Source organism: Budorcas taxicolor, chromosome 19 (assembly GCF_023091745.1).
Source record: "Budorcas taxicolor isolate Tak-1 chromosome 19, Takin1.1, whole genome shotgun sequence".
NCBI classification, from domain to species: domain Eukaryota; kingdom Metazoa; phylum Chordata; class Mammalia; order Artiodactyla; family Bovidae; genus Budorcas; species Budorcas taxicolor.
The window spans coordinates 25,975,327-25,998,888 of NC_068928.1; the positions used below are offsets into that span (position 1 = coordinate 25,975,327).

General features: G+C 47.4%; 1 protein-coding gene across 1 annotated transcript; it reads left to right on the top strand.

Annotated features, from left to right (window-relative positions):
• Positions 1-1,078: 1,078 nt before the first annotated feature.
• Positions 1,079-23,072, top strand: DHX33 (DEAH-box helicase 33). The gene is made up of 12 exons (XM_052657714.1): positions 1,079-1,413; positions 4,414-4,574; positions 5,248-5,475; positions 5,632-5,802; positions 7,877-8,062; positions 8,802-8,913; positions 10,259-10,418; positions 10,570-10,658; positions 12,989-13,116; positions 13,656-13,859; positions 17,629-17,715; positions 19,481-23,072. The coding sequence occupies exons 1-12, from the start codon at positions 1,131-1,133 to the stop codon at positions 19,787-19,789; spliced, it is 2,118 nt and encodes a 705-aa protein (XP_052513674.1). The 5' UTR covers positions 1,079-1,130; the 3' UTR covers positions 19,790-23,072.
• Positions 23,073-23,562: the final 490 nt, after the last annotated feature.

The window sequence follows — 23,562 nt, forward strand, 5'->3', positions numbered from 1 at the left end:
AACTAGTCAGGGACTAGTCTATTCCTGGCAGGAATAGTCAGGGAAAGGAAGGGTAAAAGACAATTTTAGTTCCATCAGACTTCCACTTCCCCTGTACTACAGGAGCAGATCACCTCCATTGGGATAGCTACTTCCTGAGGAGAATGTATGATTGTCCTAGAATGTATCATGCATTTCCTTCTTTTTCTGTAACACAAGATGATCACAAGTAACCTTTTAAACCTTCAGTTACTGTGACATCTGAGTCATCTCAGAGTCTGTTTCTTCATCTGTAAAATGGGGATGACATTAGTATCTAGTATATAACATCAGTTGCTTGGAGGACTAAATAATGCAAATGCTTGTGTGTTCCTCACAGGGCTTCCCTGATAGATCAGTTGGAAAAGAAGCCTCCTGCAATGCAGGAGACCCCGGTTGGATAACTGGGTTGGGACCATCCGCTGGATAAGGGATAGACTACCCACTCCAGTATTCTTGGGCTTCCCTTGTGGCCCAGCTGATAAAGAATCCGCCTGAGTTGAGGGAGATTTGGGTTCGATCCCTGGGTTGGGAAGATCCCCTGGAGAAGGGAAAGGCTACCCACTCCAGCATTCTGCCCTACAGAATTCTATGAAAAGCAGTATAGTCCATAGGATTGCAAAGAGTCAGACACAACTGAACGACTTTCACTTGTGTAATCCTCATTAATTTTACAAACTTAAACACTTTCTTGAAGAGCGAGTATTATTGTGGCAGAGAAAAAGGAAACGTGTGTTTACTGGAAAGAGATAGTGTTAGCAGGACAACAAAACAAGGAGAAGAATCACGTGGTTGCTATGCAGTTAAGGTTCCACGGAACCGTACACACCGTCTTTCACTGTTGTGGCTACGGATCTTTTTCTCGTTGTACCTCAGACCCTGCTCTCCCCGCCCTCAGGAAGTGAAAGCCTCGCCACGCTCTCAAGTGCATGCTGGGAGTTGGAGTCCCCTTAAAGGCTGCCGGTGGCCGTGAGGTGAGCCGCGTTGCTGGGAGCCGCTAGCACGTGGCGGGAAGGGGCGGTGCGCAGTAGCTGTGTGCTCCCGACAGCCGCAGGAGCTTCCCGCCCTCGCGCCTCGCGTCGCGGCGCCTCCCGTCGCGGTGCCCTCCCGACATGCCCGAGGAGGCGGGCTTCCCGCCGGCCAAGAAATTCCGGCCGAGCCCCGGGCCTCCGAGCCGCGCCGGGTCTTGCCCTCCCGGGCGGCGTGCGCTGATGCTGCTGGCAGCGGGCGGCGGCGGAGGAGGTGGAGGCCGGAGGCAGCAGCCGGCCCTGGCCCAGCCCTCGGCCAGCCCCTACCCCGAGGCCGTGGAGCAGCAGCGCCGGAATCTGCCCATCTTCCAGGCGCGAGGCCAGCTGTTGGCCCAGCTCCGAAACCTGGACAGCGCCGTCCTTATCGGTGAGTGACCGTGCCGGCGGGTCCTTCTTCGCTCCCCGTTCGTTCTCTTGAGAGAACAGCTTTTCTTAGGTGCTTCTCACCGTCTTTCATCCGTTTCTGCAACAAACCTGACTGCCTATTTCTGTTCGGGGCCAGGAGAGGGGCCTCGGAAGGGAGTCGGACAGTCCCCCTTTCTGGAGGTGCTCAGCGTCCGGGCGAGTGACCACGCGTTAGGCAAAAACTCGCCTTCTGGGCCGGAAGGGTAGAGGGATGCACCGGAGACTTGGAATTTAGAAAAGTGGATCTGAGCCGGTACGGAGGGGACGGCGAGGGGGCGGACCTAGAAAGGCGTTGGACACAGAGGAGAGAGCCTGCGGTGTAAGAGACGAAGTGGAGACGAGACAGTCCAGTCTGAGGGAAGAAGTAGTTTCTGGTGCACTAATTGAGGCAGAGTTGAGGGCCGGGAACCGATTGCAAGGGGGCCTTGATCCCCAACGTTTTAAGTAAGAGGAGCCCCTGATGGACGGAGAGGATGAGCCTCCAAAGAGGGAAGGAGATCCAGGAGAGCTGATAGTCTAAGAAACAGAGTTGTAAGAAGGGAGTGAACAAATGCAAAAATGAAGTCCAGTAAGTAGGGACCCCAAAAATGCCCACTGGATTGGGTGGGAGTTATTGATTGGGGATGGAGGTGAGCTCTGTTTTGGCAGAGCTGTGGGATGGGAGCTGATTTGTCATTGGGCTGGAAGTGAGGATCTTACCAAGACAGTGAGAACAGACTTCTGTTTCTAGAAGAAGTAGGGGGACCTAGTGGAACTTGCAGGTCTTCATAGGTTGGCTTCCCTGGTGGCTCAGAGGTTAAAGCGTCTGCCTGCAATGCGGGAGACCTGGGTTCGATCCCTGGGTCGGGAAGATCCCCTGGAGAAGGAAGTGGCAACCCACTCCAGTATTGTTGCCTGGAGAATCCCATGGACAGAGGAGCCTGGAGAGCTACAGTCCACGGGGTCGCAAAGAGTCGGACACGACTGAGCGACTTCACTTCATAGGTTAAGGAAAAGAACTCAGTAGAGACGGAGGCTGAAGATGGAAAGTGGGCACTAACAGCAGAGACGGAGGGCATGGGGAAAGCGGACCCTTGGCAACAAGGGTTAGATCTAGCGGTGGCCTGGAATAGAAGGAAGGCCATGCAAGAGGTTAGGGGGCTGGAGGAAGGTGGTAAGAATGGGGTGACTGCAGAAGAGCTTGTAGGAGGAGATGGAGGGAGACTGTCTTTGAGGATTTCACTTTTTCTATGAAGTAGGCGCGGGAGCTCTGCTGAGAATGGGACTTACGGGTCCTTGGGGAAGATGGGGACAGAGGAAAGGGGCTGCAAAAACAAGAACAAGGATCAGCCGTGGTGCTGGAACCCAGGTGCATTTGGCCCCATGGCAAACTAAGGTCGTTGTCGGCTCAGTTGGGTTATTTTACTATAATGATGCTCAATTTCTTTATTATTTTATATATATATATATATACACATATATATATATATATATATTTTTAGCTGCATGAGGTTTTTGGTTGGGGTGCTCTGGCTTCTCTGGTTGCAGAGAACAGACTCTAGAGCTCCGGCTTAGTTGCGACACTTGGGCTTAGTTACTTCGAAGCATATAGGATCCTACTTCCACCAGGGATCGAACTTGCATTCCCTGCCTTGGAAGATGGATTCTTAACCACCAGACCACCAGGGAAATTACCAATGCTCAGTTTCTTGGTGTAGGAGCAGAAGAGATGGGTAGGGAAACCTTGATCGAAGTTTGGGTTTTGCCTGATGAACTCAGCAGGAGAAGTGCAAGATAATCAAGTTCTTCGTCCATGATTCATGGCCAGGTCAGGAAGGATGAGCCGTAGGAGAGAAAATGGAAGGATGATGGGCCTGAAGGACTCAGTGAAGTCGGTAGGGGGTGGGGGTGGGGGGACGGAGTGGCCAGTGGTAGTCGTGGAGGGAGGGATGTCCAGGCTTACAGTTCTTTGTTCTGGTTAGGTGCTGGGAAGGAAACACGGGAGGGTAGTAATAAGGTTGAGTGCTTACTGTATGTAGTGCTCAGGTACATGAAAGAGACAGGCTTCCATCCTCCCGGGACTTCTGATGCTGGAGGCAAACAGAAACGTCTCAACGCCCTCACACAGTGTAGAGTGATCAATGATGGAGGAGAGATGAACGAGGCACTGAGGAACACAGAGGAGGCGGGCGCAGCCCTTGGGGAGAAAGTTTGAGGTCTAATTCATCTTGTGGAGTTTGTCATGCAGGCAGTGTGGGAACAGATACTTCATAATCGAGTGGGCAAAGGCAGAGGGTTTGAAAGGAGGCGGCAGGCTGGGTGAGGAGTTCGCTATGGCTGCAGTGTCAGAACAGATGTCTCTTCATGTCAGCACATTTACATCTCATTTATCCCTTCGAAAAGTAGGACTTTTTATATAACAGCTGTATTTCACTGTATGTCATTACTGTACCAGTTACTATTGCTAACCATGTACATTGTTTCCAAATTTAACTGTCAAGAGCAAAGGTGAATAAAATTTGAAGCTGATTCTTTATGCACATCATTATTTCCTTAGAGTCAGTTCCTGCAAGTGGAATTGTGGGTCAAGGATATAAACATTTTAAAGATTTTCCTACTGTAGTTTGACCTTCTGAGAAGCAATTCCAGTTAACACTCCACTAGCAGAATTCATGGGTGCACATATTCCCATGACTTTTATCAACTTATTTTCTTTCTTTCTTTTCTTTAATATTTATTTATTTTATTTTGCTGCACCGGGTCTTCGTTGCAGCATAGGGGTCTGTAGTTGCGGCATGCAGGATCTAGTTCCCTGACCAGGGATTGAACCCAAGGCCCCTGCATTGGGACTGCTAGGGAAGTCCCTCGAGTATTTTTCTCATGCCTTTTCCTTCTGACTTTGATTTGTTGGTTTTTTGTTTTTTTTTTTTTTTGGTAAGTTTGTTTCTGTTCAGGTTTAAATGAGACTTGTTTTCTTTCCCAGGGGAAACAGGCTCAGGGAAGACAACACAGATCCCTCAGTACCTGTACGAAGGGGGGATTGGCCACCAGGCCATCATTGCTGTGACCCAGCCTCGCCGAGTGGCTGCCATCTCTCTGGCTACCAGAGTCTCTGATGAGAAGAGAACAGAACTTGGGAAGCTGGTACCTAACTTCTTTTTCACTAACAGTTCTTGGTCCCCTACACCTCACTCCCCCGCTCCCCCACAACCTCCCTGACTTTTTTATTTTTCTAAACAAGACTATTACAAGACTTATACATCTCAAGCTTCTTTCTTTCTTTTTTTTCCACGTTTCTTTCTTGCCACAGTTGTTTCAGACTCAGAGTTCTTTATTAGTTCCTTAGAGATCAGAGGGTCTGTCAGTCCTATTTGCTTTGCTTTCAAAGTCTGTTGGCAAGTAGGATAAATTAGTTGTTTTCCTTGAGCACTTTTAAGGCTTCAGTAACACTTGCTAGGTCTCTTGTCTGTACATCTTTCTACAAACTTGTAAGCATTTTCCTAGCATATAGGTGGTTACTGAGAATGAGTTCCTGAAGTGTATATAAGTCAGATTTGTGTTCGCGCATTTGACTTAAAAACATCTTGGGCATCTTCTCACTTGCTTCGCTTGAAGTAGCTGAGGGGAGGGAACTAGTGTTACATTCTTTGTAGAGTTTCTCATCATTGCAGTTGAGGGCACGTGTCCATTTTCCTGGGAGCAGGGTAGGGTTGGAGTGGGTCATGTTCACTACACCAGCGCCTGGCGCCATGCTGGGCACACTGGGTGCAGCAGACATGTTTGCTGGATGAATGAGTGGTTGGTATCTCTGCGCAAGGTCGGCTACACGGTTCGCTTCGACGATGTCACCTCAGACGACACCAAGATCAAGTTCCTGACCGATGGCATGCTCTTGCGCGAGGCCATTTCGGACTCCCTGCTCCGGAAGTACAGCTGCATCATTTTGGATGAAGCCCACGAGCGGACTATCCACACAGATGTGCTCTTCGGGGTGGTGAAAGCTGCACAGAAGAGGCGAAAGGAGCTGGGGAAGCTGCCTCTCAAAGTGGGTGCAGCCGTTCTGCCGCGGGACTCGGGGCAAAGGTGCTGGGGGGTCGGGGGGAGGGCAGTGCAGCCTCCCAAGCAGCCTTCAGGGCTTGGCAGGGCACAGAAAGGCTGGCCCGAGCCTTTCTCCCATCCTCCGTGCCCTTCTCGCCGGCAGGTGATTGTGATGTCAGCCACAATGGACGTGGACCTGTTCTCCCAGTATTTCAACGGAGCCCTCGTTCTCTACCTGGAGGGCCGGCAGCACCCGATCCAGATTTTCTACACCAAGCAGCCCCAGCACGATTACCTGCATGCCGCCCTGGTCTCCGTATTCCAGATCCACCAGGTAGGCAGCAGGGAGTGGATTCCTGGAAAGGCCTGTTTGACCTTGAACAGTCAGCCTTGAGAAGAGAAGCTGCCAAACCAAACTGCTTTGTAAGCTGTGTTCTTTAGGTGAATAAGGAATTTGCTTGCCATGTCCCCATTTTTATACTTTTTTACAGTATCTCTCTTTTCCTCTAAAAAAAATTAAACCCTGGCCAGCATGTTTCTTCAACTGAGCTGGAAAACCTCCATGTATTAGAGCAGTAGCTCGTGCGCATGATGTGATCAGAATCCCCCGTAAGAAGCACATTTTGTGTTGCAACCGGGATGCCACATGTAGAACTGAGTAGAAAGGAGTCTTAGGAAACACTGCCTCCTTTTACTCCATGTGATATTCTGTCTCACTGAAAAATAAAAAGTTGGTGTATTAGCCAATAATGGGGTGCAATTTAGAGTTCTCTTTAAAAAAAAATGTATTAGAGAAACATTTCAACAGTTTTTTCATTTTAGTAAACATTTGTTTAAAAATTTGAGTGTATCACCTCATTTTTTGGTTTGACTTGTATATAATTGACTGCTTTTACCTTCCCATTAACTTTCTGAAAATATCTAGAAGCCAACTTTAAAAAATATATATATTTATTTGTTTAATTGGCTGCTTCGGGTCGTAGTTGTGGCACACATCATCTGTGGTTGCAGTGCACAGACTTTCTAGTTGTGGCACACAGGCTGGTAGTTGCCACTTGCAGGCTTAGTTGCCCCATAGCACGTGGAATCTTAGTTCCCCAACCAGGGATCAAACTCATGTTCCCTACATTGAAAGGTGTGTTCTTAACTACAGGACCACCAGGGAAGTCCCAGTCAGCCTTGTTTAGCTGCCAGAAGCAAACTTGAGATAAGGATGTTTTATGAATGATACCTGTGGTGCCCTCAAGTCATATAATAGCTTTGATGAGTCCTCCTAGTGATGAAGCTTTTGTTGTTTTAGATTTTATCCTGTCTGTGTGTGTACCTCTGAACGTTTGTCCTCTTAACACTGAGCTAAAAAGTATATGCACACACATAAAAACATAGTTACATGTATGCAAACATAGCCATATTATATATACAGAAAGAAAAAATAGTGTTAGTCACTCAGTCACGTCCGATTCTTTGTGACCCCATGGACTGTAGCCTGCCAGGCTCCTCTGTCCATGGAATTCTCCAGGCAAGAATACTGGAGTGGGTTGCCATTTCCTGCTCCAAGGGATCTTCCTGAACCAGAAATCAAACCCCGGGTCTCCCACATTGCAGGCAGATTCTTTACTGTCTGAGCCGTGTCTGCCTTTATTATGTGCACACATACATACAAATATAGGGAGTCGGACATGACTGGGCAGCTTGCACAACTTCACAAATACAGGTCATTATTGAACATTTTTCAGTTATTTTGCCAAACAGGCACTCTACAAATTAATGTATCTAAACAGACTTCAAAGAAGATTGGGTCAAATGGGTATATGTACTTAACACTTAGATGTTCTTCCCTTCTCAAGGTGAAGGACCCAGTTAAATCTGAGATACCAAGCTCTTGCCCAAGTTCTGGGTGCTTTGGGGGTTTATGAAAGTGTGATTGATGGCCTCATTCAATAAGGGCTCCTTTTCCAGCCTCTGGCCATTTTCATGGATCAGGGTTTCTCTAAGGTGTCTCCTTTGTCAGCTTCACCTTTCAAGATGATTATGAAAGGAAGGCAGCTCCAGGCAGATTTTATTTGCTTGTGTGGTTGTGCTTTTTCATGGCATTGTTCTTGTTGCAAAAAGCAATCTGGTGATTTCCCTTCAAAATCCCCTTAGTTTTTTATTATGTCTCTTTTTTTCCCCCTTAATTCGTTTTTAAACATAGCTGGCTAACTTGAATAAGATGCAGCTGTGCATTTGATGTAGTACCACCCCCAGCCCCCCTTGCCCAGGGGCAACATCAGTATCTAGGCTCAGTTACAGGTCCAAAGTTAAGAATAACTGGAAAACCTCATTAACGATCATTGTTCTGTTCTGTGGCACCTGTGCGTCTGTCAAGGCCCATTAACCCCAGTAACCCCACTCTGCCTTCTCTGTAGGAAGCCCCCTCCTCGCATGACATCCTGGTGTTCCTCACTGGGCAGGAGGAGATCGAAGCCATGAGTAAGACCTGCCGGGACATTGCCAAGCACCTTCCAGACGGCTGCCCCTCCATGCTGGTCCTTCCGCTCTATGCCTCCCTGCCCTATGCCCAGCAGCTGCGCGTCTTCCAGGGGGCCCCAAAGGTGAGTGCACCCTGTCTCCTGCCCAGCCCCGTCTCTGGGTACCGAGACGGATGCACCAGTGGGCCTGTGCCCCTGTCAGCAGGCTCCAGATATGTGTGGACAGGGTGCCCAGGTATCTCTCTCACGAGCTGGAAAGACGCAAGCATGTAATGCAGGGCTGTAGACATGGCTCTCCCATGGTGGGAACAGGGAGACTGTTGTCTGGGGATGAGGGAGAGACGCAAGCAGAAGCCGGAAGCTCCTGAGTGACTCTCCCAGGGTCCACAGTAAACAAGCACGTGTCCACCATAAGTTTCCCAGGACCCCTGCTGTGCCAGGTGCTGTGCCAAGTACTGTGCCAACACCAGACACACACTGTCCCTCATCCTCTCAAGAACCACAAGGTGGGTCACCATTCCAGTTCAGAAACCCTGAGGCCCCAAGGGGTGAAGTGATAGATGCCCATGGGGCACAGTAGGTACCGGGCAGGGCCAGGATCCCAGGCCACATCTACTTCCTCCTAACTCTAATGCCCATCCCACCACCCTGCATCACCTCAAAATAGGCCTTTAAGACTGAAACACACCCACCCCCCCAACCCAATACTGACCCGGCCATCAGTATTAATAATTGTCCAGATATTGGAGTTATCTCTTCTTGATCATGAGTGAATTGTGACAGTTAGCGATGAGGAATATGTTTTCAAACTTCTGCGTCATACGTGTGTCATGTGGCTTTTTGGTTTTCTTCCTCCTTTTAGGGTTATCGCAAAGTGATCATTTCAACCAACATCGCTGAAACCTCCATAACCATTACAGGAATAAAATATGTAGTTGACACGGGCATGGTTAAAGCAAAGAAGTATAACCCTGGTGAGAACTTGTGGCCCCTGGCGTCTCTTCTCTGTGTAGTGAGCGGCCCGTGGTCCCGCAGTTCCCCACCTGAGCATTTCACGTCTGAATACCAGGCACCCCGTCTAGCAGGCAGGGCCACAAAGACATGTGAAGCAGGGAAGAAGAGCCCATCTGTGGCAAACCTGGAGACAGAGGGTCAAGGACCTGGGCAGAGGGACTGAAACTCCATCAGAAGGTGGGCGAGAATGGTGGCTGTCAGGCCAGGGACAGCCTGATACCACATCAGAGGCTTCCTGGGGAATATCTGAGCACAGCTGGTTCAATCCTCAGTCTCCCAGAAAGAAAGCAGGACCCCACCCCCAGCTGGGCCAAGGCACTAGCTGTTTCCCGACAGTATGCAGTCCGCAGCTTGCTTGAAGTCATTTTTATTCAGGTCTGTTTTCTACCTTGCTTTATTCCATGGAGGATTTGAGGCAGCTGACATGATAGCTCCCAGATGTTCACTTCAAATGAACTGCTAAGCATTCAAGGATGCTGACTTTCACGTGTGTTTCTTGGGGACCATGTTTGTGAAAGGGCTTGGTTCTCCACACTGGCACAGCGTGCACCTTTATCAAGAAAATCAGTCTCGTTCACTCCTAGGTGTAGTGACATTACACCGTCCCGCTTTCACAGTAGAGCAGGAGCGAGGAGGTAGCACCCAAGGGATGGAGGCATTTCATTTTGGGGTCATGATCAATCGGCAACCAGCCATCCTGGTTTGCTGGAAACTGTCTGGGTTTTGGCACTGAAAATGCCACCTCTTGGAGGACCCCTGAGTCCTAGGCCACCCCAGGGGTTGTTTTCAACTGTGACCTAAGCCAAGGCCTCTGAAATCTACTTCCCTTGGCCACTGCCCCAAGCTCGAGGTCCTTCTGATGCTGTAGTCACAGATTTCACACAGTGTTCGTGGCGAGGTCTCTTTTCACCACAAACCAGTCTGGTTACGTGCTTTCTGACATATTTATTGTTGTTTAGTCACTAAGTGGTGGCCAGCTCTTTGTAATACCATGGACTGTAGCCTGCCAGGCTCCTCTGCCCATGGAATTCTCCAGGCAAGAATGCTGGAGTGGGTTGCCATTTCCTCCTCCAGGGGATCTTCCTGACCCAAGGATTGAACCCACATCTCCTGCATTAGCAAGCGGATTCTTTACCACTGAGCCACGAAGGAAGCCCGCTTTCCAATGTGGCCTTGAGTTTTTCTGGACTCATGTGTTGCAGAAAGAATCCTGGGTATCCCAAGGAATGCTCCTCATTGTCTACGTTGTAGAAGGAGTTTGTTCACATGATGAGCAGAGCTCTGACTTGGCCATTCTCCCACCAGACAGTGGCCTGGAGGTGTTGGCTGTGCAGCGGGTATCAAAGACCCAGGCCTGGCAGCGCACGGGCCGGGCCGGCAGAGAGGACAGCGGTATCTGTTACCGGCTCTACACAGAGGATGAGTTTGAGAAGTTTGAGAAGATGACGGTGCCAGAGATCCAAAGGTAGCCAGTGGGGCTCCCCACCTGCCATCCATCCCAAGGTCCCGTCCCTGCAGCCTGTATCTCCTCCAACTGACGCTCCTTAGTGGGTGGCTCTGCCTTGCTGGCCGGGGGTCAGGCGCCCTCGTGAACCACCTGTGTCTCCGTCTTGCAGGTGTAACCTAGCGAGCGTGATGCTGCAGCTCCTCGCCATGAAAGTCCCAAACGTGCTCACCTTCGACTTCATGTCCAAGCCGTCTCCAGGTGAGTGGAGTCTTCGGGGAGGTGGGCACACAGAAAGGGACCGCCAGTGGGCTCCACACAGCAGGCCTTCTGGCACTCTCCTTTATTATGTATTTATTTATTTTTGGCCATGCTGGATCTTTGTTGCTGCGCAGGCTTTTCTCTAGTTGCGGCGAGGAGGGGCTACTCTAGTTGCAGTGGTTGGTTTTCTCATTGCAGCGGCTTCTCTTGTTGCAGAGCACAGTCTATAGGGCGCAAGGGCTCAGTAGTTGCATCTCCTAGGCCATCGAGCACAGGCTCAGAAGGTGTGGCGCATGGATTTAGTTGCTGTGTGGCATGTGGGATCTTCCCAGAGCAGGGATCGAACCCATGTCTCCTGCATTGGCAGGTGGGTTCTTAACCACTGAGCCATCAGGGAAGCCCCTGGTATCCTGTTGTTTATTATGACTGGGGGGAATAACAGCCTTAATTCCCAGAGAAGAGTCTCAGAATTATGCAAGAGACCCAGTGCTATTCACACTACATTGGTGCAGGATCAGGGGCTTCGTGTCGGCACCATCTCGGGTGGGTTCTGTGGTCACAGGAACCAAAGAAGGTAGTCGAGGGGGGTCCACGGGTTACTGCAGCCCCAGTGAACTTGGACTTTTGCAAAGGGACTGAACAGATTGTGTTTCTTTGCTTTCAGCTGGAATTTGATGGGTCTCTGCCCTTCACTGGGAATCTCTCCATGGAGGAAGAAAAAATAGTTGGGATTCTTTGTCATGGTAGCTTAGCCCTCGGCATCCCTTCAACACATACCATTTTCTCTTTTTTTAAAGTGAAGAAGTGCAATTGGCTAAAAAAAAGTAGACAGCGGATAGTAGACATGGGCCTCCACAGTCTTCAAGTTCTTAGTTTCCCTCCCCACAGCCCCAACTGTGGCCATTTCCTAGTGTCTCCTAGAGAAAATCTGTGTGGTTAAGTACATACAGTCTCCTTTTCAAAACAAATAGCAACACCCATTCAGTCCAGTCTATACTTTTTTTTCTATCAATTACTAAATTCCTACATATAAAGGAGGAACAGGGACTTCCCTGGTGGTCCAGTGGTTAAGACTCTGAGCTCCCAATGCCGGGGTCACAGGTTTAATCCCTGGTCAGGGAACTAGGATCCTGCATGCCACGCAACACCCCCCACCCCCACCAAATAAAAGGAGGAACATACGTGTCAGGTAGAAGTAGCGAAGCCACACCTGTGTGCCCATTACCGGGGCCACAAGCCCTGCGACCGCCATTCCCAGCCCCCCACCCCTCACCTCCTTCCCACTCCTCCCTCAAGGTCAGCCACCAGCCAGGTTTGATCTGTGAATCCCTTGCTTTTCTTGAATATCTGTTCCATGCACAAGCATGGTTTCAGTTGGTGTGTTTATGTCTCGATTTTCTGGTGACCTTCCTATTCATCTGTCATGTTTTGTAAGGTTTACATTTGATGTATTTTCATCACTTAAATACTATTCCATTCTATGAATAAGCCAAGACGCATTTATCCTTCTCCTGGTAGACATTGGCACATTGCTTTTTTCACTTAATATATTTTATAAATCAGTTTTTCTCTGTACATGTATATTTATTGCATCCTTAGACATGCATCTTTATGCTTAATAGGTAATACATTTACATAGTTCAAATTTAAAAGGAATTAAAGAGTAAATAGTAAATAGTGTCCTTCTCTCCAGGGGCTCGCTCCTGAAGCCCCTGGTGTTTCCATTGTTGTGTATGTCCATCTGGAGGCACAGGTCTCTGTACGAGGTTCAGGTAAATGAGTGTGAAATTCAGAAGTGTAAGTTTGCTGGGCTTCAGATTTGCATACATATCGCCAAATTGCAGGCCACTATTTAAAAAAGAGAATTGAGGGTTTCTCTCGTGGCTTAGTGGTAAAGAATCTGCCTGCCAATGCAAGAGACACAGGTTGGATCCCTGGTCCAGGAAGATCCCACAGGCCACAGAGCAATTAAGCCCGTGCACCACAGCTATCGAGCCTGTGCTCCACAACAAGAGAAGCCACCGCAATGAGAAGCCCACACAGTACAGAAAAGCCTGCTCGCTGCAGTAAGGGAGAAGCCCCATGCAGCAGTGAAGACCCAACACAGCCAAAAATAAGGAAAATTATTTTTGGAAAATTAAAAAAATGAAAAGAGATGAGCTGAAGACAGTGATGTCATGAATAGCTTTGAAAAGTACCTCATGGGGACAGTGTGGTTGTGATCTGTACTGTGGTTTGACTTAGGCTTGTCAGAAATGCGCTGATGGGATGAAGCAGCTGCAGCTCCATCCTGTTTTGAGTGTTCGACTCCTTTTCATGTCTCTCTCCAGATCACATCCAGGCAGCCATCGCCCAGCTGGAGCTGCTCGGTGCCCTTGAACACAGGGATGGCCAGCTCACCCTAACTCCAATGGGAAGAAAGATGGCGGCTTTCCCACTAGAACCCAAATTTGCCAAAGTAAGTGCCACCCTCTTCTCAGTCCCCTCCCTGTACCTTAGAGATCAGCCATCCCACAGGGGACTCCTCAGCCCAGTGCTTCTAGATTCATCTTCACCTTTAACAATTATCAACGCCTGCTTTGTGTCGAACCTCGACTTACGTTCTGTGTAATTCAAGTTCATATTAAGTCATGTGTGTGTGCATGCTCAGTCATGACCGACTCTCAGCTACCCCCTGGACTGTAGCCCACAGGCTTCTCTGTCCATGGAATTTTCCAGGCAAGAATACTGGAGTGGGTTGCCATTTCCTCCACCAATGAAGTCATGAGCCCTACCTATATGGGATCATACAAGAAAGCTATCTATTCTACAGAAAGTAAAATAATATACAAATAAATATATAAAAGAGCATAACTTATATTGTCATGGTTTTAGAAACACCTGCCCCTTCACGCCTTACCCCTTCACGCCTTACAAGGGAAGCTGCAGAAGCAATATATGGAAATTCAGAAGCCAGGAAAAAACTAGACTCACGCAGTGTTTCATTGTGGTTTGCAGACCATCCTCCTATCCCCCAAATTCCACTGCACGGAGGAGATACTCACCATTGTCGCCCTGCTGTCTGTGGACAGCATTCTCCACAACCCTCCATCCCGGCGGGATGAAGTGCAGAGCGTGCGGAAGAAGTTTGTGTCCAGCGAGGGCGATCACCTCACCCTGCTCAGTGTCTACCGGACCTTCAAGAACACCGGCGGGAACAAGGTAGGCCTTGTCCTCTTCCTCTTCTCAAACAGGGCCTCCCTTTGGTCCTGTGTTTCAGGACACTTCCCTTTTTGGCTGCACCTTCTGAAGAGCTACACAGAATGCTGGATGTCATTCCAGAGGCATCTGCACCCAGAGATGCTACTAGGGAAGATACAGTTTCAGCCTTTCTCTCTGCTTGTGTTTCCCTCATACTTAACGTGGGCAGGTGAAGTGTTAATACCTGGTGACCCAATTTCTTGGCTACAAGGTGGTTTGTTTCCCCACCTGCCCCTAACTTTCTTCATAGCAGCTTTTGCTTGTGTGACATTTCCATTCCCAGGACCCAGATGGAAAATGGCAATACCTTCCTTCATTTATCAATACAATTTTAAAAATAAATAAATAAAATATTTGGAGGAGTTCCCTTTTGGCCTAGTGGTTAGGATTCCAGGCCTTCACTTGCCGTGGCCTGGGTTCAATCCTTAGTCAGGGAACAAAGATCCCGCCTGCCGAGTGGCTGCCCTTCCCAAAAGAATCAATATTTGTGCCATAGCATGCATGCTTTGATGCCGGGAGCCAGCGTGAGGAACTCCGCCCGTGGCAAAGGTCGTTAGGAAGGAGGCTTGGCATACGCAAAGGCGTGATCAAGCCTCAGGAAACCGCCTGTTCCCAAGCATATACCCCCAAAACATTCTCGCCTACACCTCTGACTTTATGGGGGGCTGTTCCCCACCGGTTCTCTCGGAGAAGGAGTAAACGTGCAGCTCCAAGTCAATAAAAAGTCCTGGGTGTGACAAGAGTGTTTCAACTTACGAACTCCTCTGAAGGTTATCTAGCCCACCTGTATAGCTTCATCCGGCCACATGTGATTGTTTACAGCCTCCCAACCTGAGAGGCATGAGATGTTTTAGACTTACTAAAGGCAGATTCTTTTGGGAAATTAGAAATTATTAGTATAGTGGGTTGTTAGGAATTATATTGGTGAAGGGCTTTTCATTTGTTGTGCCAATAATTGCTGATAATTCCCTGCCCTGGGTGTGACAAGGGTGTCTCAGGTCAAACGTCTCTGCTGGCAAACTAGTTTGTGTGACAGGATTATCCATACTCCTGCCACTAAGCACATGATTGTTTACTACCTCTCAACCATAAACAGCACACAGAGCTTGAAGTATTTGGAAAGTCTTAATTAGTATAGGGCTTTTCTCATTGTTGAGTCAATGATTGCTGCCAGGCCTCCATATCCTTAGGCATCTGGGAATATATTAATCAATGTATTTGGAATATAGAAAAGGAAATACAGTAGTTTTTAAGGTTAGCAATACTAGACTTTTTGAGTTAATGAATTTTCTCTTTTGTAATAGATCACTGTACTTTGTTATAAATCACTGTGTCCCTGCTATGTAAAAATGTAACTTTATCACTATCTTAAGACTAAATAGATCTTAAGGGAACATTGGTGAAAGGATTTTCATTTGTTGGGCTGATGTTTGCTGCTAAATCTCCATATTTCCTGCCCTTATAATGAATATAACTAGCATATAGGAGAAATAAGTATTAACCTTTAAGATTAATCATGTTAACCTTGGGTAAAATAAATTCCTTTCTTGATTATAACTCACTGCACCCTCACCCTATAGGAATGCAACTTTATTTGGAGGGTGGTGCCTGGTTTAAGAAAAAACACGCTTGGAAAAAATAAGTTTTTTGGTTATCAGAAAGAAAGGGTCGTAAAATGTCAGCAGGCCTCATGGCCAGAAGATCATGTAAAACCCCTAAGATCTTTTTTTATGTAAAGCACCTGATTTTGATAAAGGTCAGGACTGCTGACCCCCGCGTGACTCTGTATTCATCCCTATGTGTAACAAAAGGTATATCAGCAAACCCCAAAATAAAGAAATCGGATCAGTTTCCAGAAAGACTGATTCCCCCATATCGCTTCTTTCTTGCTCTCCGTTTTTCTGGCTGAATTCCCATCTGGTGCATGGGTGCCCACCAAGCCTGCTAATTTTGCCTGGGCTTCTGAGATCGGACCAGGGGGCCCTCAGTGCCTCCTCTCCTTCGGGAAAACGGGAAGACGCCTGCGACCTACGTAGGTGGTGATTGGTATTCCATGTAAACCAAGTTATTTCAGCCTCTTTTTCTCTGCTAATTTTCTGATCCCTCTCTATCTGTAATTAAATAAGTTATTTCCAAGGACGCCGACTCCGTTCCCACCTTCCAATCACCCTGGATCCACTGGGGCTGGACCCCGGCACTTTAACTTTGTGTTTTGATGCAGTCAGCTCTTTAAAAAAAAAAAAAAACAGCCACCACCTAGCTTTAGTAGTTGTAAACATTTTGCTCCATCTGCCTCACTGTATTTGTTTATTTGCTCTTGGCCACTCTGTGTGATGTGGAACTTCCTTGACCAGGGGTGGAGCCCGTGCCTCCTGCAGCGGAAGTGCAGAGACTTAGCCACTGGGCCACCAGGGGAGGCCAGGTCAGTTTATTTTTAAGGAGATAAATGCTGTGGACACAGCAAGAGCCCCAAGCTGCTCTTCGTGTAGTCCTCCCTGCCTCCTGTAACCACTGTCCTGAAGTGGGTCTGGACCTCCCTGGGCAACATCGTGCTTTCACTTCCTGTCCACGGGCATCGTATGCTGTACATGCTTCCTTACACTACCCTTTTGCCACTGATTTCTGCCTCTGGCACCGCAGTGCACATCCCATCCAGGTCTCCTGTGCACAAAGGGGAGGGTTTCTCGGGAGTCGACACCCAGGAGTGGACCTGCTGGTCTAGGAGCAGCTGCATCCAGCTTCCCCAGTGTCAACACCTCTTTACCTCTTTGCCCTCCCCAGAGTCGTGCAGAAGAGTTCCCATTTCCACCCACCTCTCCAACTTGGCTGAAATGACTTGCATTTTTCCCAGGCTGATGGATATGAAGTAGTTGTTGTTCAATTGCTAAGTCATGTCCAACTCTGCGACCCCATGGACTGCAGCATTGCAGGCTACCCTGTCCTTCACCATCTCCCAGAGTTTGCTCAAACTCATGTCCATCGAGTTGGTGATACCATCCAACCATCTCATCCTCTATTGCCCCGTTCTCTTCCTGCCTTCAGACTTTCCCAGCATCAGGGTCTTTTCCAGTGAGTCAGCTCTTTGCATCAGTTGGCCTAAGTATTGGAGTTTCAGCTCCAGCATGAGTCCTTCCAGTGAATATTCAGGGTTGATTTCCTGTAGGATTGACTGGTTTGGTCTTGCAGTCCAAGGGACTGTCAAGAGTCTTCTCCAGCACTGCAGTTTGAAAGCATCAAATAGCATCTCAGTTATTTGAAACTGTACTGACTTGATTCCTGAAGCGACCAAGAACCTTTGCTTAAGTTTATTGTCATTTGTAGTTAATCTCCTGTGAGTTATCTGTCCATATCCTTTATGGCTCTACTGGATTATTGATCATTTTCTGACTGATTTGTAGGTGGTGGTGTTTTTTTAAAAATATACTCTGAAGGTCATCATTCTTTTGCCATTATGGTTTTCAATATGGTTTTTTGATACAAAGCTATTTTCTTGTATTTACTTTTGGCAACTGCAGTTTTCCCTCTGAATTCAAACTATGTTCTAGAAATTATGCTGGGACTTCCCTGGTGGTCCAGCGGTTAATTCATGGTCAGAGAACTAAGATCCCGAATGCTGCTTGTTATGACTAAATATTTTTTTAATTAAAAAAATTATAATAAAAGTTGTGCTTTATTTTTATCTCTGTAGAAGCGAGAGGACTGTGACATCTCTTTTTTTCTCCCTGTTCAGGAATGGTGCAAAGAGAACTTTGTCAACAGCAAGAATATGATGCTAGTAGCTGAAGTCAGAGCACAGCTGAGGGACATCTGCATAAAGGTATTTTTCTTCCTGCTGGTCTTTGGGGGGCTAAGCTGTCACCTTTTTCTAGGTGAAAATTCTCATATTGCTTATTAGTAGTGATTGCAGAAAAACCACTCATTGTAGGAAAATTTTTAAATAAGAAAGTAAAAATTACCCACAACTCCTCCTCTCACCAGTTTGGTCCATTTCCTGGTGGCTCTGCTTTTAAATATATTTTTACATGGATAGTTATTAATACATTATATATATGATTTATATCCAGTTTTTATAAACTTTAACAGTGTTTTCAAACGTTACTAGAATTCTTCCTAAGTTTTCTATTTTTAGTGGAAATACCTATCATTCTTTTTCAGTTTACAAAAGCAGTGCATACTTGTTACAAGTTGATAGAGTGTAGCAAATAGTGATATATATACAGCAGAAACCTATACAACATTGTAGAGAAATTATACTCCAATAATAAAATTAAAATAAGAAAATAGTGATATATTGTGTAAAAAGTATAAAAGTTTCTCTAATCTTGCCCCTCCAAAGATAAGCAATAGTCCAGTGTAGATCTTTCTAGAATTTTTTTCTATGTATGTATGTTTTTGTTTATTTGTCTGTGTATTATGCATATATGTGGATATATAAATTTTCTTTTTTAAACAAGTTTGATGTATGTTTTGTTTTGTAACTTGTTTTTTCCACTTGGAATGCTCCTTGAATTTCACTTTGTATCTGGGCTGTCTCTCAGTGCCTGTATATGTCTATCGTTCTGTTTATTGACTTGGTAGCATTTCGCTCCTGTCTTCACTAGTTATTTAACCAAGTCCCTAGTGGTGGTCATATAGATTGTGCCAGAGTGATGATCCTCCTGCATAAACATCTGCTCTGGTGCACAAAGAATGAACTTCTGGATGGGGAATTTAGATTTTGATAGACATTGCCAAGCCATCCACCAAAAAGCCTCCTGTCAGCTTATATTCCCTCTTAGAGGACGTTTCTATATTCAGTGACTGTATGAAGCACCGTGTTCTACCTGTGGGGTAGTTTGTGCTCGCAGTCTCCCGTGTTGAGCACTAAGGGTCCTCGTTTCGCTGCCGTGAACAACTCTGTGGTGACCAGGCGTCTCTGTGTGTAAGGCCTCTTCTGAGTCAGCCCCCGGTGTGGACCATCCACGTGACCCTAGGAGACGGTTGTCACCCTTACCCAGGCCCGTGTCCAGTGCCAGCAGCCTGTTGTTAGCCCTGAAGTAACTTCTTTCTGGGCTTCCCAGGAGGCTCAGTGCTAAAGAATCTACCTGCTGAAACAGGAGACGCAGATTCAATCCCTGGTTAGGGAAGATGCCCTGGAGAAGGAAATGGCAACCCACTCCAGTACTCATGCCTGGAGAGGCCCATGGACGGAGGAGCCTGGCAGGCTGCAGTCTATGGGGCCACCAAGAGTCGCGCATGACCCAGCGACCGAGCACACAACTCTTCACAGCAGCCTGTGGTGGTCTGTGTTGCATACATTTTCCCGCCCTTCTTGTACTTGAATGGCTTTCCTGCTAGGCCGTCGCTTGGCTTTGGGAGTTTTCTCATCTTTTGCTGAGGGTAGACGTGGTGCTCCTCTACCCGCGCTCACCTCAGGCATCTGAGGCAGCTGTCCCAGAGGTCAGCGCCCAGCCCGGATGCCAGCCTCCTCCGTGGGCCTTGCACCAGGCTGTGCTGTAGGCAGTGTGGCCCCATGTACCATGGGTGGCTGCGCAGTGCTCACGTCTGGGGTCTTTTCCATGTCTCACTTCTTCCCGAACCAGATGTCCATGCCAATCCTGTCCTCCCGAGGGGACACAGAGAGCATCCGCCGATGCCTGGCGCACAGCCTCTTCATGAGCACCGCTGAGCTGCAGCCGGACGGGTCCTACGCCACCACGGACACCCACCAGCCGGTGGCCATCCATCCGTCATCTGTGCTCTTCCACTGCAAGCCGGCCTGCGTCGTGTACACGGAGCTGCTCTTCACCAACAAGTGCTACATGCGTGACCTGTGCGTTGTGGATGCCGAGTGGCTGTACGAGGCCGCCCCCGACTTCTTCAGGAAGAAGCTGAGGACTGCCAGGAACTGAGCCGCCCTGGTGCCAGGAGCCAGGCCGCAGCCAGCCTCGCTGCGACTTCTAAACGTTGGCACCTACAGAGGCCACAGTGGTTATGGCTGGGGCATGCCTGGCCTCCAGGAGCTTGAGAGCCTCTTTGTCTAAACTCCTCAGACTGAACCGCACAGACATGTAGAGGCCTGGGAGACTTCAAAATGATGCTTTGGGTTCTTGGTGGGCAACTTTGGGTGACTTCCTTTACTTCTGAGCCTCAGTTTCCTGATCTGCCAAGTGGGAGCGATGATACTTACAGGGTCGGAGTCATGAGGCTCAGAGCAAGTGAAAAGAAAGTACCCAGAGCTGCGCGTGCCCGTGATAAGCCGCAGTGGACTGGGCGCCACGGTGCTCGGTTGGTGTTACCGCTTATGTATGCTCCATGGATCGGGTACAGCAAAACCCCCAAGTCCTCGAGACTGCGGGGGATGGTCCGGAAGGGGGACCACAAGGGGTCACAGAGCTCTTGGCCTTGGATCTGTCTGAACATCTACCTGCATGAAATTTTGTAACAGAAGAGATTAACTTCTGTAGGTGCTGAGCACCTAACCTCCCTCCCCAGGGCAGGGAGGTTTCACAGCAAAGAAGTGCTAAGCGCCTGTCCCCACCCTGCCTCCGGGGACCTTCTTGAGTGAAGGTGTTTGTATCTTCTGAAGTGGGAAAGCTGAGTGTGTTGTTGCCCTTCAGTCACGTCCAGTTCTTTGCAGCCCCGTGGACTGCAGCACGGCAGGCCTCCCTGTCCTTCACCATCTCCCAGAGCTTGCTCCAAGTCACAGCCATCAAGTCGGTGACGCCATCCAACCATCTCATCCTCTGTCGTCCCCGTCTCCTCCCGCCTTCAGTCTTTCCCAGCATCAGGGTCTTTTCCAATGAGTCTGCTCTTCACATCAGCTGGCCAAAGTATTGGAGCTTCAGCCTCAGTTCTTCCAATTAACATTCAGGTTTGATTTCAGGTTGTAGTGTGATGGCCTCCAGCATGACCTTCTCTCTCTCTCTGTCTCTGGGCCATAAAGCCATGAGCTAAGGAGTGACTGAGCTGAATTTAAGGCATTTCCCTTCTGGCCAGGCCTCTGGGGGTAAGTGGAGGTGAAGCCAGGCAGCCTTGACTCATCTCATCCCCTCATCTAGTGTTTATGTTCTTTTATCTTATTTCCTACGATCTTTTTTCCTTCTTCTTAGGGACCAGGGGATGCTGGCACCTCTTTCACACTCATTTTCCACATTTGTCTGAGGGGATTAAAGGGTCTCCACAGACTTCCTGTTCTCATATTTTGAGAAGGGAAAAGACCAAAAGTCCTTCTTAACTATTTAATTTGAAAATCGTTGTTGTTTAATAGCTAAGTCCTGTCTGACTCTTTGCAACTCCATGTGCCGTGGCCCTCCAGGCTCCTCTGTCCATAGGATTTCCCACACAAGAATACTGGAGTGGGTTGCCATTTCCTCCTCCAGGAGATCTTCCCAACCCAGGAATCAAACCTGAGACTTTCCCCAGAGAATGCTTTGGCCTGGAAAATGCCAAAATTAGCCCTTTTATTGTGCTTAATTGGTCTCAACACATATGTAGTATTCTGGTTATTACATATAGTGAATCATACAGCTTTTAAGCAGAGGCCTAAATGGCCTGAGAGATCCTTCAGAGATAATGGATGGTGTCTTCATTTTGGTTCAGTGAGACCCTGGCGGATAGGAACACCCCCTCCCGGGCCTCATGTGTCCACAGTGGTGTGTGTCAGGTTTGCCTCAGCACCAGCTATGGGTCTGAGCAGTCAGACTTTAGCCAGTATTCCCAGATATCTGGGCACGTATGAATTCTTCCTGTTAAAAATAGTTACGTTAAGGCCAAAGAAGATTCGACAGATCCTAAATACCCTGTCTTACTAAATTCTTAGATTTTTCTTGTTCTTACCAGTGCTGACTTTCCAAAAAGTTTTTCAGGAAAAAATTTAACTGTATTTTTCTCACTTATTTAAGAGTCCTAGGAGGTGTAGCCTGACTTGGTAAAAGAAATTACTGTATTTTTAATGAAACATTCATCACACTGGTAAAAAATATTGGGAGTGGGGTGATGTATTATGTTTCTTGTAATGTTGCAAATTATGGGGGCTCAGACAGTAAAGAACCTTCCTGCCATGTGGGAGACCTGGGTTCGACCCCTGGGTTGAGAAGATCCCCTGGAGGAAGGCATGGCAACCCACTCCAGTATTCTGGCCTAGAGAATCCCCATGGACAGAGGAGCCTGGCAGGCTACAATCCATGGGATCATAAAGAATCAGACACAACTAATTAACTAAGCACAGCATTCTCTAGAGCAAGTAAAATTTAGCTTTTAATCATTTTTATGGGCCTCAGAGTTGCTGAACTGTTTCAGGAAATGTATTTTTTCTGAGCAGGAGTAAGGGGTAAATAGCTTCTAAATAAATGTAAATAGCTTCTGTGTTTCTGTACAAAGATATATTTATCACTGTAACATTCTGGTAGAGTTTTGATACAGTAGTTTTTTTATCAGGCTTTTTAAAAAGTTAACTTTTCAGGTAGCTGCTCAGGGATTAAATGATTTGGAAAAGCCTATCCCTGCTCCATGTTACTACAAAGAGATACATGGCTCTTTATACCTAGCTGCAGGGCACAGATAAGTACACTTTAAACTTTCTAAGAAAGTTAAATGTTTCACAGTGATGTTCTCATCTTGAGCTACTCTTTTCAATCCCTAAAATCTCTGATGGTGTGCCCCCTTTTTATTTTTCCAACTTGTGAATTCCATATCTGGGTGAATCACTAGTTCCCTTGAGCACCTTTGTATATTAATAAATAGATGCACTAAGCAGATTGCATGCCTCAGATGTTTGTCTTCTGCTTCTAATAATCATGGAGGGCAGCACAGGTCCCATTTACTAGGGGAAGAACTGCCCAACACCCAGTTCTTGGTAGAAACCTTTCCTTAATGTTGCATCTCTGCTAAGAATAAAGAGATGTCAGAAAGGAGACAAGTTTGTGCTCTGTGGAAAGAACTGATTTTATACTGTGATGCCTAAATCCATTTAATTCAGCTCTCAAGGAAACCTGTGGCCAGACATTTAAGATACCATTCCTTGTGACTATAAAGAAACACTGCACCTGTGGGGAAGCAAGAGTTTTATTATGTTTTATTTGATCAGAATATTATAACTTTCAGGAAAAAGCTCAATTCAGATTTATGTTGTTTTGAGACTCTTCTTACTCACACAGGCATAGGTCTGTAGAAGCATCAACATTCGCACATGACTCAAACCCATTAAAAGTGAATCTAGTACATATTGTGTGTGGCTTCTTTCTTGGGTCTCCTTTCCCTTATTCACAGAATGCTGTTTAGAATATATTAATATTAGTCATATCTTTGCCACTGATTTGGAAAGATTTATTTTCTTGGTACCTTATAGTATCTTATGGTTCCTGGTAAAGTAGGAACGTTGGTTCTTAACCTAAATCTAAGGTAAGCTGTGGCTTCTTGCCCCCCAAAAATAACGTTCCATCAGAACCTAGGTGTAAGGTTGGAGGGCTGCAAAAGTTAACCAGGCATTTTGCCTTCAGGAGCTCCAGGTCTGATGGGGGTAAGGGGCAGCTGCCAGGTAAATGAGCAATGCCAGGAGGTTTCTGCTGAGAAAAGAATGAAGTACAGGGACCCGGTCACAGAGGCATGAGTTCTGGTTTTTCAGGGAAGAGGAGGAAGAGCCAAGAAGGCCTTTCATGGGAGATGACCTCAGAGGCTGGTTTTG